At 38.4% G+C, this 16,799-nt stretch overlaps 2 protein-coding genes across 3 annotated transcripts in view; one reads left to right on the forward strand and one right to left on the reverse strand.

Moving 5' to 3' along the window:
• The window catches only part of dnmt3bb.1 (DNA (cytosine-5-)-methyltransferase 3 beta, duplicate b.1), a 34,948-nt gene extending 26,466 nt beyond the window's left edge, over positions 1–8,482 (reverse strand). For both annotated transcript variants that reach the window (XM_043224780.1, XM_043224779.1), the window contains exons 1-2: positions 8,269–8,482; positions 1,741–1,839 (exon numbers count right to left, since the gene is read on the reverse strand). In XM_043224780.1, the coding sequence (XP_043080715.1) occupies positions 1,741–1,800 (60 nt within the window). In that variant the 5' untranslated portion in view covers positions 1,801–1,839; positions 8,269–8,482. The remainder of the gene's footprint in view (positions 1–1,740; positions 1,840–8,268) is intronic.
• An 853-nt stretch (positions 8,483–9,335) lies between these two features.
• Positions 9,336–15,673, forward strand: commd7 (COMM domain containing 7). Its single transcript, XM_043223977.1, has 9 exons — positions 9,336–9,502; positions 10,682–10,735; positions 12,300–12,402; positions 13,140–13,196; positions 13,283–13,320; positions 13,412–13,502; positions 13,595–13,644; positions 15,210–15,258; positions 15,355–15,673. Exons 1-9 carry the CDS (start codon positions 9,419–9,421, stop codon positions 15,429–15,431), a joined length of 603 nt encoding a protein of 200 aa, XP_043079912.1. The 5' UTR covers positions 9,336–9,418; the 3' UTR covers positions 15,432–15,673.
• The last annotated feature ends 1,126 nt before the right edge of the window (positions 15,674–16,799 follow it).

A 16,799-nucleotide genomic window follows, 5' to 3' on the forward strand; every position in this document is an offset into this window, starting at 1 on the left:
GAGCTTCGTCCCGCGAAAGCGCAACCGTGACAATAATAAGCCCTTTCACACCGAGGATGAAAAGTATAAAGATAACGATATAGTTCTAAAAATCATTCTCAATATTAAAGAATAGCAGTGTGCACACCACAGATATTACAGAAAACGATATCACTGGAATCACTTACAAAACAATCTCTTTTCCCAGCTGATGAACGATATAAACATTGACATCCAATCAGAATCCATCCTGCTCTAAATACCTCATGAATTTAAAGCGGCAGATGAGCATAGAATATACAGATAATACTGCTCACTGCTGTAGACACTATCTTTATCATTATTGTTCTTGTTGTAAATGGGGCCTAAGAATATAAGAATAATGACTATTATTTTTAGTATTATTTAATGCCTTTTTTTAACTTGAACATGTGCCATGAACAGCCCACTTACCTAATTGATAATATATCTTTAGTCTATTATTTTGATTAGCAATTTTAACAATTTTTAAAGCCACATTCACTTGATAATTCTAAATAAATAAATAATAATAATGATTTTTTTTCCTGATTTCTTATATATGCCTCATAAGCGAACACAAACGGAGGTTTTGACTTTCATCATGCAGCATAAATGGAGAGTGTGCCAGGATTACTTAATCTTCACATTCAGGTCATAAATATGGCGAGACCATAACCATACTTTCAGGGTTTCAAAAGGAAATAATGGTATCGTGACAACCCTACACCACTGACATCCATTTCTGTCAGCACATTCTTTTTTTTTCTGAAGTAAGGCAAGTTAAAATTACTCTGTGGTTACTGACAGCATATGAAAAATTGTGTCAGTAGCTTAACCCGTACTTAACCCAAACATTCCTTGAAGTTAAAAAGGAATAATGATGTTCAGAACACTGACATGCTGCAACAGAGTAAAAGGAGATCAGAACCTTTTAAGACTTCTCATAATACACATTTGTTAGGACAGACTGGGTTCAATTGCGCTCAAAATGACATGGCACGTGTTCCTGGGCATCTGAATGGCCAGTGTGCTTCTCTCTTCTCCCCGGCCAAGCAGCTGGTCTCTGGGATCCAGAGCACTTCCTCGGCCAGGTGCAGGCATTCAAAGAGCCTGATCTCTCTCTTTGTGCACTATAGGATCAGACGAAAGTAATGAAGCATTCTTGCCTCATTTACAAACACAAAGAATATGGAGAAATATCCGTTAGAAAGTAAAAAAAAAGAAATCAGAACAAAGTAGAATCGTGCTGCCATAAAAAAAAAAAAAAAAGAAACTGTTAGAGCAGCTCTTCCACCAAGAGAACCAGATGCTGTCATTTCACCCCCTCTCTCTCCTTTCTCTAATCCAATAAATTCCACTGCACCTTTGGCCTCATTTTGAGCCCAAAACACCAGACGAGTGAGACACCGACACCACTCCACACACTCTTTGTGTGCATGTACGAGAGAAAATGGTTTTTGATGTGTAAGAAAGGCTGATATCATTAAAGTGATGCAGACACTGGAACAGTGTCAGGGTTGATGCTGAATAGTGCTCAAAGCTATTGCACAATATCATAATGTAGTACATAATATTGCACAATAAAAAGGATAAATGCGGAAAATGTGCGATTTTAGCCATTCGTTGCAACTGCATGAAGAGCAACTGTTTGTCCATTCTGTGTTCCCAAGAAAAACGTACAAAGGGATGACTAACCAAGACAGAACCTATTCCCATCGCTACACTCTTTCTTCATCTTACCGTGGCAGTCATCTTGTCACTTTCCGCCATGATAGCGGAGGAGTACTTGTTGGATGGCATCACTATTTCAGTTGTCTTCTTTATTTCTTCCTGTCAGTCCTGGCAAAACAATAGCAAATATAAGTTAAACACAATGGGTCTCTGTTTAAACTAAATATGTAATCATATTTGACTTAAGGAAATTAAATAAACTTCAAGAACAATAAATAGAAAACTTGGTCAAATAATAATGATTTTATACACAATCAATGACACTATCTAAGAATACTATCTACTGTTGCAGTTGTGATTAGGTTTTAGTCCAGTTTTCGAGTTTCAATGTATGTTTCAGGTAATGATTGTCTATGAAAAGTTACAATGACACGACAGTAGCCGCTATATGAAACATATGGTTCACCAAAATGAAAAGTTTGTCATGACTGACCTCTTTCTGTTGCCATATTTACTTACTGATTTGCAAACATGGGCCAAAACGCATGCAGTTTGCTTAAAAGAATAAGAAATTCAAATCTGGTGTAAACAAGAAACTTGGCTAATTGTTTATACTATTAGAAAAACAGCTGTGTTCCTTTAAACCTAAAACCAGGTGAAAAATATAAAAACCTAAATGCAGGTAAAAATATGGGTATAAGGTCAGTGAAAACTTTTTTTTTCTTAGAGGTCAGAATTCAGAATTTCTTATTGTCACAAGAAAATAAAATCAATCTTATTTGTGAATTCAGCCAAAGAGTTTAAGACAATTTTAAATTTAAAGTTTTAATTGAATGTCGAATTATTTTTCAAATCCAACAGAAGAGGAAAAATCATTTTTAGAATGACAAGAAGGTGATGACAAATGTTTCATATTTGGCTGTACTGACTTTAATACTGCCATGTTTAATTATTATTATTATATAGAGTTCACGTTCAATTGTAGTTGAAAAATACCACGAGGTTGAACCATAATATCCTGTCAACAAAATGCTCATTAGCCATTCATACTTTCAGATCACAGCTGTTACACCCTGAAGCCTTGTTTATACATTCGCCTGGCTCAGCTGACTGCACGCGCACCTCCGCAAATGAATTAGGCATTGAAACTTTTGTACTATTGTTTGAAACAACAGGAAGCGACTCTGAATAATTACTCTCTTAAATTTGCCGTAAACAGCAGTGAGAAGAAGTAGTGAATTTGCGTTTTGTGTACAGTTGAATTCAAATAATTGAAACTTTACATAAAGCTGCTTCCATTTTATATAAATGCCGGTGACATGAGAAAGTCAGGTCCAACTAGCAACCTGAATGATCCCATTGGCCGTCTTTTATTCACCGCCCTTCACCAGGTTCCTGATGGGAGAGGGTGTGTGTGAGAGGGGTGTCGTATTGGACCGAGCCTCGTCACCGTTGCAGTTAAATGTTGAGCGAGAGACCGGTCTCTTCCCCTGTGCATGCACACTGGTGTCCTCGTGGGTTCAGGAAGGGTGTGTGAGGGAATCCCCACACCACCAGAGACACGGGCCGCTAGACTCCGCCCCTTACCTGCACCCTTCCCCCTGGAACACTGCCCCACCTGCACTCTCCCTGCAGCACGGCGAGGGCACCAGTTCCCTCTTTTATTTTGGACACTGTCCCTTTACCCTGGACACTTTATTTTGTATTTTATTAATAAAAAGCCTCTCTTGAGGCCTGACGCCACCCCCACTGTGTCTGTCGATATTAATGTAAAAATGTATGGCTTACTGTATATTGTATAGTGCATAATGAAACAAATTAAATGTGTTTTCTTACACCTGATTAACTGCTAATTGATAAATAAAGTATATCCCAATTAGTGAAGTAATATCCTATTAAGTTAAAACATTTTAAATCATTAGATTTATTTATCAAATAAAACATTTGACATTTAACACTTAATTTAACGCATAATTAATAAAAATATTGTGAATGCATGTAGGATAAGTTCCTGTATAAAATAAGCTAGGAAGCTAATAAGGTATCTGTATGATATGCTAGTATGTAAGCTAACGAATCCAGACATGAATTATCATTGTAACGTAGTTTCAGCAGCACTTATAATAACATGGAATTGTAATCAGGCACTTAAGAGAGGAACCTACTAAAAGTAACTTGAGCCAATGGGATTGCTTGGGGTCCTAATGTGACTGGATTTCAAGTGGGGACTCAATTTGTCCCACCAGTACAGATGTGCCTGCTCTGCCATCGTCACCTTAAATTCGTGCATCTTCGGAAGCGGAGCCATGCGGAAAGTTACTAAAAATGCCGTGCACACCACCATGCGAAAAGAGGCTTCGTGCACTCATCACCCATTGCCACTCCACTCGTGTGGACGCGGTGAGTACAAACCAGGCTTGAGGGTGGCGAATGCATTTCTTTCCCCATTGTTATGGAAGGCAATTATAGTCTATATCTGAGATGCACACTAGTTTTGGGGAAATAGGGAAACTGGGGAAAGTGTCAAACCACATTATGCAAACAGGACACGGGCAAGGGCTCCAGGTGCAACCTACAAGAAATGGCTAAAGGACATTGTGCTCAAGCTGGCAGACAAGAACGTGCAGGTACACAGACAAAGGCACTTACTTCTTAACTTCTATGGATCTCATTTCAAGTCCATTATCTAAGTGACAATGTGTCAGTTTTCCTTATGAGTCCTATAAACACACATGCTCTCTCCACAGCCCAGTGGGAGAACTGAGAAGTGAATAAGAGTGAATACAATAAGAGGCCACATCAAAGGTCTGTGTGAATGACGGAGATTGTCGACTGAATCTAATGTGAGGAAGGTTTTTGTATTAATGCACTTTTGAGTGGGTATGTGTGTTTGAATCTGCTATAATGATCACAAACCCTATATTAAGTTTCACATAAAAAAGAGATTAAGATCATTATCAAATTCTATCATGAATAATAAAATAACACAAAACATGTTTCCTCAAGTACTGTAAGTGTAGAAGAGTAGGGTAGTGATTTTAAGTCCTCTTTGTTTGTATTCACAATTTGGTAAAGTACGCCGATACAAAATAAAGACGTCAGGTCTGTTTTTAGTCCATTTTAGAATGTGTTGTGAAATGAACTGTTATTCTCTTTAAATTGTACAATAACATTAATAAGTGTAACAGATTATTAAAAAAGTTAAAAATGGTGGGGACTTCTGGGGGTTCTGTACATTTGTTGTTGATTAGATTTGTAGATGTGGGTGTTGCACTCAAAAGTAGAGGCAAACGAACCAAAGATATACAAAGACATATACTAACATGCAATATGGCGGAATACATTGTTTTTAAGCAAAAGAACTGGTAAAGTCATTGTGAAGCTCCAGATGACATAGGCCCTATCCCAAATCACATCCCAGCGGTCCAAATGTTTTCTTGAAGTAATGTTGTGAGTGTGCTTCTGAGCTCAACTAAGTGTGGGCTCGGCAGAAGTGCATGTTGAGGGTGCAATGGCTTTCATAAGCATCCATTAGTAAGCTAAAATGACAACTTGGACACTCTATGGACTTACGGACAAATGCTTGTGGTTACCACTATAAGCCCTCAGCACCGCAGGTATACATGAAGAGAGCCACAGGGCCAAAGAAACACACGCGCGCTTGCTGGTTCAGCCTGAAATATTCGATTTTTCTGTGCTATTTGAGCATTGAAAAAACAGTATTTATGGGACTACTCATGTCAGATTTTGACTGGATAAGTCCTGCATGGTTGTGGCTAGAAAAGATACAGCTGCCGCTACTGGATGTGTGCTACATCAATGTAGCATACTGTACTAGGGTTGCATGATGTACTACGGAAAAGAATCATGATACTAAAGAATAAAAATACCTGTGGTGCCATTGCATCTTTTAAACAGTAGTATCATCCATACGGTAGTACCGTAAATGCCAAAGTATACTTCAGCTGTTCGTGTCTACATAATGTCATTTCCCAAGTATATTTTTTGAGACCATGTGGACGGTGTGCGTATGCCGAACTCTGCAGTCCACGCTCATCCACAGATTGAAGCTGTGTGAACGCGGCTGTGCGCGAGATGGGATGGAACACAGAGAGTGAAGTATACCTGGGCCTTAATACATTCTGTATGCGCAATATATACATATATTCTAACATTGTAAAGGAACATGTTTTAATATACATGCTGCTAAAATGTACGTTTCAAGATATGCAAGCAAAATGCTTCTGACAGTTCAGCAATATGACAAGGTTTTTGTGTAATTTCTGTGTTCGAAACCGAAATCCGAATCTGCTTTGGTCACTGCTTTCGAACCCACTGCTCTACACACAGTGCTTTTTCCCCTCACTGCACCGATTTATTGGAGCAAGAGATCAAACTAAAAGAGGGAGATCTTTAAATAAAAATAATGCTATAATGACGTTAAATGTGAATGATTGTCCATCATTTTGGAAAAAGACAAACATGTCGCAAAATTAGTAAACCTTCATGGCGAGTGCATAGCTATCACACAAACAGTTTGCAAACTGCATGAGCCTAATGCCTGAGACGTTTTCAAATGCAGTCAATTCACTAAGCTACAGAAAGGGAAAGTTAAATCTGACCACATATTACTGTATTAATGACGTATTACTGTATAAGGAGACAAAACACATCGTCTAGTATTAGGTATTGTTTTAACTTATTTTCTGAAGTAAAATCCTGCATGGCCGATGTTTCACCGTCTGTGTGTTTTACACGTATAGTGTGAGCACATAAATCGCACTCAGCAATGTGACCGTGTAGTGCGATCATGAGCTTTGGCTTTACGTCGCATGTGACCTTCTGGTACAGTGTGAGCTGAAACCTCGCTGGAGTCGTAGAGACGTCGCACAGTGTACGTCTCACCTATCGAGAAGAACCAAAGCAACCTGGAAAGCTGATATGATATTTCTCTCTCCTCCTCATAATAGACAAGTCCTCTTACTGCTGATCAGCTACAAGTTCGTTTTGGTACTCGGCCCGACTTTGAAGTGTTAAAAATCACTTACCCTGCCTTTAATTAATAAAACACAATCTAATACTGTTATAATGCCTAATGTTAGTTTCCAGTTGGAGCTGTATCCCTTCCATCCACAACCATCCTGACTATGTCACCAGACAGAAGTCTGTCGTCCATTTATGGCTTTTTAGTTAAAATTAAGGGTCAAAATACATTCTGAACACATGCATGGCGTAAACACGCCATTCAGTAAACTCAGTGTGAGTTTTAAGCTAAATTTGAGACTGCAAAAAACATCATCGGTTTCTTAATCCGAGTTCAGCGTGAATACAGACGCGACCCGACAGAAATGCACGACTTGGGTTTTGGTTAGTCTCTCAGAAGGCCGTATCGTTCCAAACTTCAACGTGCAGTCTCATTGTTACTAGAGATCTGATTGAAGTCTGAGTCATTTCTATGCAGCAGCGCAAAGCCAAAGTGACGGCGCGGCATTCCTCCGAGAGGCCCCGCGGGCACGCCGTACAGTCTACCGACGCCAATTAGCACGTTACCCTCGCTCAGATGCACGCTCGACTCAACTCACATTCACCCCGCCGCGGAATTCACCTGCACTCGGCGCCCCGCGCATTTATCCCACGCGCGCACGTTTATCGTTTTAAAGGGACAGCGCACTCGAAAATGAAAGTCCACAGTCATCATAAATGCTCGACCGCGTGTCGGAGCAAACCTGTGGGATCGGCTCTCCTCGCTGGGAGGCGAAACGAGCGGCAACCTCGCTCGCATTCACTTTTCCTGAAAGGTGCAAGGGAAGTGAACGACGACCGAGGTTGTCAGTCCCTCGCCTTCTGAATAACATCTCCTCTTGAGTTTCACGGGAAAGAAAGAGAGCCGTGCTTTTTTTTTTTTTTCGTAGGGACGAGTTGGCTAACTATAAACGCGTGGCAGTGCGCTTAAGGCAAAAGGGCAGAAACGTGAATGAGACGTTTCCATAATTAATTATGTTGCAAAAGTGAGACGTTGTCAGAACAGCGAAAACTTTAATCCGCGTGACGCGCGTTATAACGCTTCTATGACGTCAACGACATAAACCGGTTTTAATGCGGCAAAAACTATCCGGGAGCATCTACTTCACGTTCGGCCTAAACCGGGAAAGTGAAAAATATTAGTTTCAGTTACTTTTTTCCGACCATCTTTATTTTAAAACGCGAATGAAGTCACCTTTTTTGTACGCTGCATCCGCGCGAAACATCTGGATTTCTTTTTATGAGAACACAAAACGTAAATGTGCTCGAAACACTAAAAAGACGGTTAATGCATGAAAAAAAGCAATAAATCTCACAAAGTTGCCCACGCTTACATAATGACCTATAAGACGAGGTTTCCGCACGCCTCAGCCACGCGCGCTCGATAACCGTCCCGTGCAACAACGCGAAATAAATGCGCTCCGGTTACAAACAAAGCGTACAAACTAAAGTAACTAAATTAAAAGTGAGTTTAAACAAGCCGTCTGTGTCATCAGACGTGTGCGGTCACGCTGCACTTGAACTCTCCCCGAGAACGCGCGCTGGCGCTGCGTGCAGAAGAGGTATGAAACTTACCTGTCTCCGGAGAAGCGGTGTTATTACACGAAACGCGGAGACTTCAGGTGCCGTTAGAGTAGTCCACTGCCAAAGTGCGCAGGTATGTCACGCTAATCTTTTCTAGTACACACGCCTTTAAAGCCTTAGGGTGAATATGTAAATGGAGTCTCGTTCACAAGGACCGCTCGGTCTTTCGCCTCTACGCTCAGGCGTGACTTTTCCCGGGTCTCGAATCGCACTCCCACTGAATAAAAGCTACTTTTACCTCCTACTGTTTAACCCTTTCTCGGGGTGAGACGGGTGCATGCCCTGCACATGTCCTGTAAGACGCTATTTTGTGGCATAAAGTGTGCTTATTTTTTACTCACAAAACTGCTTTTTTATATCTCTGTTTTTCTGTATATATTTAGGAAAAGCCAACAATGCATTGCATTGGTCAACATGATTGATTTTTCTTTCATGCCAAAAGTGATTAGTGTACTAAGTAAAGATCATGTTAAATTAAAACATATAGTCATTTTCCTACTGTAAATATATAAACACTTTATTTTTGATTTGCAATATGCATTGCTGAGAACTTCATTTGGACAACTTTATAAGGCAACTTTATTTTCTCATTCTTTCTTTCTTTCTTTCTTTATTGGATAAAATAGCAATCAGCCAAATATCAGAGTTTATTTATTCAGTTTTCAGATGATCTATCTTAATTTAAAAAAAAAAAAAAACTTATGGTTTTGTGGTTCAGGATCACATAATAGTTCACGTGGTAGGTACAAACTGGACAAGTATAAACAACATTTTGAAGAAAAACGTTTATTTGACTCCTGGGGTTTTGAGAAATAACATCACGTTAATTTATTAAAGGTATTTTAATGTTTCTGTCTGTTTAAGGGTTAATGCCATGGAAGTTCATCGGCACGGATTTGATGTCGCCTGAATAAAACGAAATGAATCATCTACTTTTTGCAAAGTATCTTGTTACGCATCTTGTCTTCTATGGTAGTTTTATCAACGCATGCACACATCCAGATTATCAGTGCGGCGCGAAATGTAACGAGCGCATGTGCTCGGGACTCGCGAAAGTGCTGATCGTGGAAGCGTCGAGCAGCGGAAGTGAGGAAGCAGATGTGACAGTCCGGGCTAGCAGCGGCGGAGCGCCACAGAAACGATGTTGCAGTTGCATTTCACGAACGATACGTTACCCGACAGTGTCAGCACTGACTTTCAGAACCTGAATAAATTCAGTGAGCAGGTAGGAGTCCGGCGTGCTGCTGGCGGAAAGCGGGCGTTCTGATACAAATGAAGGAGTTTATTTCTGATCAGCTTTTTTGCGCGATTTAATTGCACGTAAATAAACTGGTCGTCTCGCCATTAGAAAAAAGGCTACGATTGCCGTTCCAGTGCGCTTTCACGGGCTGAAGGCTGGAAAAACACGGCCTGGCATTAACGTTTAACCCTAGTCACGTGAGATTATCAGGACACTTAACGTTAGCATTAGCACGGCTAACCCGGGCTTCTTCTTTAGTGCTGTAGCGACCACGATCAGTTTTATCTCTTATTTGAAGCGCTTTTATTTCAGCTTTCCATATATATACGTGTGTGTTTCTCTCCCATGACTGTAAGACACTGCAGTGGGTGGGCCTGGGTCCCTCTAGGGCAGGGATGGGCAACCCTATTCCTGGGGGGCTCTTAATTAAAAAAGGGATTAGCTCTTAAGGGCATACATCCTTTAGACTTTGGTTAGTTTTTTTAGGTATGCTTTCCAGGGTGCTACCAGTGTTGCCAGTTCAGCTATTTTGTTGCTAGATTAGAGACTTCCTCACCCCTTCTGAGACTTTTTTTTTAGGTTTAAGGACAAAAGTAGCATCTTATCTAAGCTTATCTAAACTGATCTAAGTTCTCCTCTGCCACCTGATCTATATTCATCTTTATATAGATCAGTGAGTTTGCCACTAGGATGTAATTGAGTGACTACCTTCACATTTCTCCTGATTTTTACATAAACAGATCACGCTTAAATACATTTTCTGTTGGTGAATGTCAATTTTATCTAATTAATAATTTTTTTATTGTATATGTAGATTTTTTTTAAGCTAAGTTAAGTTTGTTTTTAATGAATCTAAAACTCGGGAGACCCTTGAGTCTTTGGAAATTTTAAACTTTAAAAAGCATCCCAAGATGTACCTCATAAAGTTGCTCTGTGGAAATTTGTATAACTTAAAATATATAATGTAGCTTTTATTCATTTATAGTTTTATAAAATCTGTAAATAGCGACGTGTGTAATTATCTGCTTAATATCTTCAGTATCTTCACTACTTAAAAGTGATCTGTATTAATATACAGCTAATATATATTTTCAGCTTTTCACCTAGATAGTGCACATGCAGCCTTCATTCAGTTACTCAACTTGACTTTTTTCCCCATTGCAGCAGTTTGTGAGTCTGACAGAAATCTTGTACCAGTTCCTTCTAGAACCCAAAGAGGTGAGTAAACATTTATTTATAAAGTTGCAAAAGTGTTTTACAATAAAAAGATCGTCACAGTAGCCAAATACAAACCATCAAATTTAAGAAAAAGCCGATAAAAATCTTAAGAAGTAGCCTGCCTAACGTCTTCAGGCAGGGAGTTTCATAGCTTAGGCGCTCGAATAGCAAAAGCGCGGTCACATTTGGTAACAAGACAAGATTTTAAAACCTTCAGAGGATCTGAAGCAATGATCTGGCTCATAAGGAGTTATTAAATTGCAATTATAAGCAGGAGCCTGACTTTTCAAGGCTTTAAAAACAAGCAACTACATTTTTTAATCAATTCTAAAACTCACAGGAAACCAATTAAGAGCAAGAATCAGTGTGGTATGGACACTTTTTTTTGAAAGCAACGTTTTGAATCAGTTGGACATCAATCTTTGGACATTTTTCTTACTAATACCAGATTAAAGTGCATTGCAATAATCAAGTATGGAACAGATAAAAGCATTAATGAACTTTTTCCAAGTCTACAAAAGAAAGCAATGACTTTATTTTTGTTAGTTGCCTCAGTTGTGCAAAACAAGACCGGTCCACTTTAGTCACGTAAACATCAAAACACAGTTCTGAGTCAAAAATTACACCCACGTTCCAGACGTCTTTTCAAACATTATTAGATTAACCCCACAGATTCGAGGAAAGATAATTAATTAAAAACATTTTTTTGACATCCAGTTTTTAGAAGGGATGTATCAGTAGTACCAGACTTTACAGGGACATACGATTTCATGTCATAGCACTGCATGATTTGGCCCAGGGGTAACATGCAGAAAATACAAGGGGACCCAAAATAGATCCCTGAGGGACTTTACAAAATAAAGAATCACAAGAAGAGAGGAGGCATCTCCATGCACTAGAGAGACACCAAAAAAAAAACAATCCAAAACTACTTTTCTGACAACTACATAAGTTTTTAAACATCAGCCCTCTGAGATCATATCTCTATAAAGCTCTTTCTGTGTGTTAAATCATTGCCATGAAAGGATAAAATATATACCTTAATTGCAACACAAGTCACTTTGAATAAAAATGTCTGCAAATGCTTAAACCAAAAAAAAAGGAATGGTTCACCCTGAACTCGCACTCAAGATGTTAATGTTTTCATCAGAATAGATTTGGAGAAGTTTAGCATGCCCTTCCTCAACAATAGATCTTCTTCTGTGAATGGGTGCCGTCAGAATAAGAGTCCAAACAGCTGATAAAAAACATCATATTAGTCCACTCCAGTCCATCAATTAATGTCTTGTGAACAGCTCTTCAAGAAAACAAATGTTTGTAAATCCATCTTTTAGACATTTGAACATCAAACCATTGCTTTCCTGCTAAAATACAAATCCTATATCCATAATATTGCTTGCTCCGGGGAAAAAGTTGTCTTTTTATGTTTTAAGTACACACAAGCTGGTAAAGAAAGATTGGTTATGTGAATCTTTATTGTTATAACTGGTAAAATTCTATATGTAGTTCGATGTAGCAGGATTTCCACACAAATAAGTTACGTCTTGTGCTTCTTCCTCGTCAGTCAGAGCGGTTCTTGCATCAGCTGACGGAGTTTGCTGGAGAGAATGGGATGAGTGCGGGACCACTGAGGGCTTTGATGAAGAGTGTCCTCCTCCTACCTCATGGTAAATCCTTTAGGACACTCATCTTGAACGAATCCAGCACCTTTATCTAAAATTTCAAAGATGAATAATGCAGTCCCTTCCCCTGGTGATAACATCAAATGTAGTCGCTTAGCCTGACCCCGGCTCTGATCAAAACATGCTATGATCCTAATCTCGCTGAGTGATTGTTCAGTTTATTTTACACCAAATTGCTGCATTATGCGTCTAGAGGATCCTAACATATGCAAATAGCCCTTGTGACAAATTGCCCCTGGGAATCTGGACCTAATGTCACATGTAGACTGCTCGACCCTACCAATCAGTATGCATTGGTATGCTGCTACATTTGCATGCAATGACTATCCTGCTGCCTGTCCTTTTAGACATTAGACTGAAGAGGAACGCAGCAAATTACTAATCATACTGATGGGGGGAAAAAAGTGATGGTGTAGGATAATATGTATTGGAGAAATCAGACTGAGGTGTAAAAAACCTTGCGAGCTCCCTACGTAGGTAGCACAAGTGTACTAATCTCCATCAAAATCTGCATTTTTTTGCATTGATACATCATATGGTTAGTAATTTGAGCGATTCATGTAATGCATTGATCTATATAAATGTATCGTTACACCCTTATTTAAATGGTGCATTATCAGGCTTCCATATCAGTTAAAATGCGGCCTATTTTGTTCACTATGCTTTGAATAGAAATATAATGTGCATATAGAAGCAATTTAAATGTCTTCTTTCCTTCACAGGTGCTTTAAAAAAAACCCTGACAGCCGAACAGGTGAAGGCAGACTTACTCTCATTAGGTACCATTTTTCCCATCATCTCTACCTATTTGCTTATATTTGTCATGAGTCTGTATTTAACAGAGAGATCTACTACTTCATTGCAGGATTAAATGAAGACAAGGCCAGTCATTTCTCTGACCAGGTTTGTCTGAAGATAGCTATTTTGATGTTTTAATTGTTTTCATGGAAATGGCCGTAAGATTCAGTACTGCTTCACCTTCCATTTATTTCAGTGGAGAATCCACTACCCTGTTTTGTCCAGACTGGCCGTGGGACAGACGCTTATGGTCAACCAGCTTGTTGACATGGAGTGGAAATTTGGTGGTTTGTAAATCTAGGTTAACTACTGAGCAAAAAATTATAGAATAATGCGATGAAATGGTGATTTAGTAGTTTAAATGCATTTTTCTTTACAGTTACTGTTGGTACAAGTGAGCTTCAAAAGACTGGAAACATTTTTCTACAGGTAAACCACTTCAATCTTTTCAAAAGTCAGAGCACACATTTATGAAGAGGTTGATATATTAACCCTTTACATGATTGTGAATCAGATTTAAAATGTTAGCTCACCCAAAAATCAAAATTAGTTACTTACACCCATGTCTTTCCTAATTTAAGTGTACCTTCATTCATGTTCGGAACACAAATAAAGATATTTTTGTTTACACCCGAGAGCTCTCTTGGCCTCCATAAACAGCAACACAACTGCAATCTTCCCAGTTCAAATAATGTACCAAAGACATCGACGAATAGCTGTTTTTGCATGAGAGTTTGTCTCAGATATTGTATATAATGCCCAATTTATCTCTGTAAACATTTATAAAATACATTTTTGAAAAAATATAAAAGTTGTGCATATTCCTGCCTTTGAAATATTTAATTCAGTAGTTAAGTGTGTAATAGAAATTTTACAGAGCCTGAATTTCTATATAAGATTTGTACAACACAATGAAGCATAAAGTGACAGCTGTGTGCAAGAAAATTCAACTACAAAACGTTTTCTGTAAATCATAAATAGGGCTGCACAATCAATATCGACCAATATTTAATCCGCATCTTGTCAGCCGGTTCTGTAATCAGCGGTAACATGCGTGGTTTGTCGTTGAGCAGCTTTTACTACACAGAGCCGAGTTCACTGGCGAGCTGCGCTAAACCACTGATAATGTACATGGATTAGCGCGGCTAATTAGTGAACAATGGCTCCGTGTAGGTCAATTTACCGCTTTTTACAGAAACCACAACATGTTCATTAATTATTGGATGATATTCATAGTGCATCCCTACCGTTAAACAATACAGCAGGTGAGTAATTATTAAGAGATTTTTAATTTTTGGGAGGAGTATCTCTTTTAAATGAATTAATTTAATACTAGAGTAGCCTAATTGTTAAGTACATTTAGACTCATTTAACACAGAGCCAGAGGTTTTTTTTTTTTTATTAAAAATGAGAGAAGGAAGGAAATGATAGAAAGATTCTTGCTGACCTAATGAGAACCTTAGAAAATGAACTAACCGCAGGAGAATCGTGAGAGACTGCATGATCACAAGTGTAGTTGGTTACATCTAAATCAGTTCACTCCAGCAAAACACTTAACACTTGTTGGTGTGCTATTAGTCATCTTAATGGAAAATGCATTTCCTTAATGGCAGGTACCTTTCAGAGTAAATAATTCATAATTCAATTCGTCAATAATTCTTGATTCATCATCATCTTTGTGTTTTAAAAGAACCTACATCTCCTTTTATCCCAGCTAAAATATAAATATTGTCCATTACGATTTCAATTAACACGCTAGGTATTTATGAAGAAAATACCTTTTCAGGCCCCTCCGGCATATTATATTAGTCCTTTTATTTCCTACGGCGATGTATATTTGTCTAATGTTTGGTGTTATGTTATTTTTCATTTAGTGTGTAATGTTTCCTTTCGGTGATCAAACTCTCGATCTGTCTGTTTTAGGTCTGTTTTAGAGTTAAAAGACAAATATACAGGTTCGTCATTCATTGATTTTCTTTTATTGCTTCTCTTAGCTGAAACTGGTGATCAGAAAAGGAAACACCACAGAAAATGTGTACATGGGTAAGCTTTCTCCATCGTCTTATAGTAACAAGCTGCAACATACCGTATATTATTCAGTGGTTTTGATGTAATTTTGTTTGGATCTGTCCACATTAGAGCTAACTTTACCTCAGTTCTACAACTTCCTCCATGAGATGGAGCGCGCCAAAGCCAGTATGGATTGTTTCAGTTAACTGAGGTTGTTGTAAGCAGTGTTTGCTTCTGTGCCTGTTAATCAGTAAACAACTGTAATGATGTTCCCATACTCACCAAATGATTGAAGAAGAAACTAATTATAATTCACTAATCTTAAGAAGTCGTGGGATTGTTTGCACTCATGGACATGTGTTTTTGTTTTGGACAAATATGACATTCCACATTCACGCTCTTTATTGATGATCTTCTCTTTAATAAACCTTTGATACATGTGTTTGTACCAGCGTATGAGCTTTCTGCACTTTGTTCACTAATAAATTTATATATTTTACATAAAAATACAGTACTTAAGACATTTTTTTTAAGTCAAACTATCTGCTTGCTGTAATAACAATGTAAATAATTACAAATAGAATACATTTTACATGTGATGCCATCTTAATTAATGGTAATAAATTGGACATTTTGACTATTACTACTGCTAATCTACTGAAATGTATTAATTTTGCTGTCAGAAAAGTATTTGCCTTTGTCAAAGGCTGTCATGCTTAACAAAGAGCAATAAATGAACACTGTGTTAAATATGAGTTCCCTATTAGATGGTATTTGTGTTCTGAAGCAACTTGATATCAAGACTGACAATATCAAAGAACACACCCAGAGGCTGTGTAGATAAATCATCCATTTGATTCATTGTTTTCCTCTCTTTGATCAGGAATACTTCCGTCCTTTTCATTCGGAGAAATCCGGTTAATGTAGTCCCATTTTCGTACTCTGATTTTCTCAATTACTGCCACTCAATCTCAGCATGTCAGAGCGTGCAGGTAATGCATCATTAGCACCAGATTCTCCACAACTGGTGGTGCATGTCGGAAGATGGGTGATGCTGGGTCGGCCACGTCTTGAAGGGTCAGCACACTGTTCCTTACCATGTTCTGTTTTTCGGTTGCATTATAATTTTTGGTCTAAAAGTCTAAAGGTGGAACCATTTATATCAGTGGTTCCATTGACGTGGCTATTTTTCAATAAAGCAATTATTTTTGTTTTCTTCATTCACAAAACATTTTCGTAGCTTAATAAAATTAGGGCAGAAACACTGATGTCACATGGACTATTTTAACGATGCGCTTACTGCATTTCTGGGCCTTGAATATGCGCCTTGCTGTCTGTGGAGGGTCAGAAAGCTCTTGGATTTCATTAAAACAATCTTAATTTGTGTTCTGAAGATGAACGATTTCTGACAGGTTTGGCACAACACGAATGGTGAGTATGATAGAACTTTTATTTATTTATTTTAAGCATAGTGAGACTCCACAAATCAACCTTTATGTACATAAGATAAAACCTATATTAAAACCTAGGGAAAATTTTAAGACTCTGACCTGAACAAACACGTGTCGTAGCTT

This window comes from Puntigrus tetrazona, chromosome 23 (genome assembly GCF_018831695.1).
Source record: "Puntigrus tetrazona isolate hp1 chromosome 23, ASM1883169v1, whole genome shotgun sequence".
Lineage (NCBI taxonomy): Eukaryota > Metazoa > Chordata > Actinopteri > Cypriniformes > Cyprinidae > Puntigrus > Puntigrus tetrazona.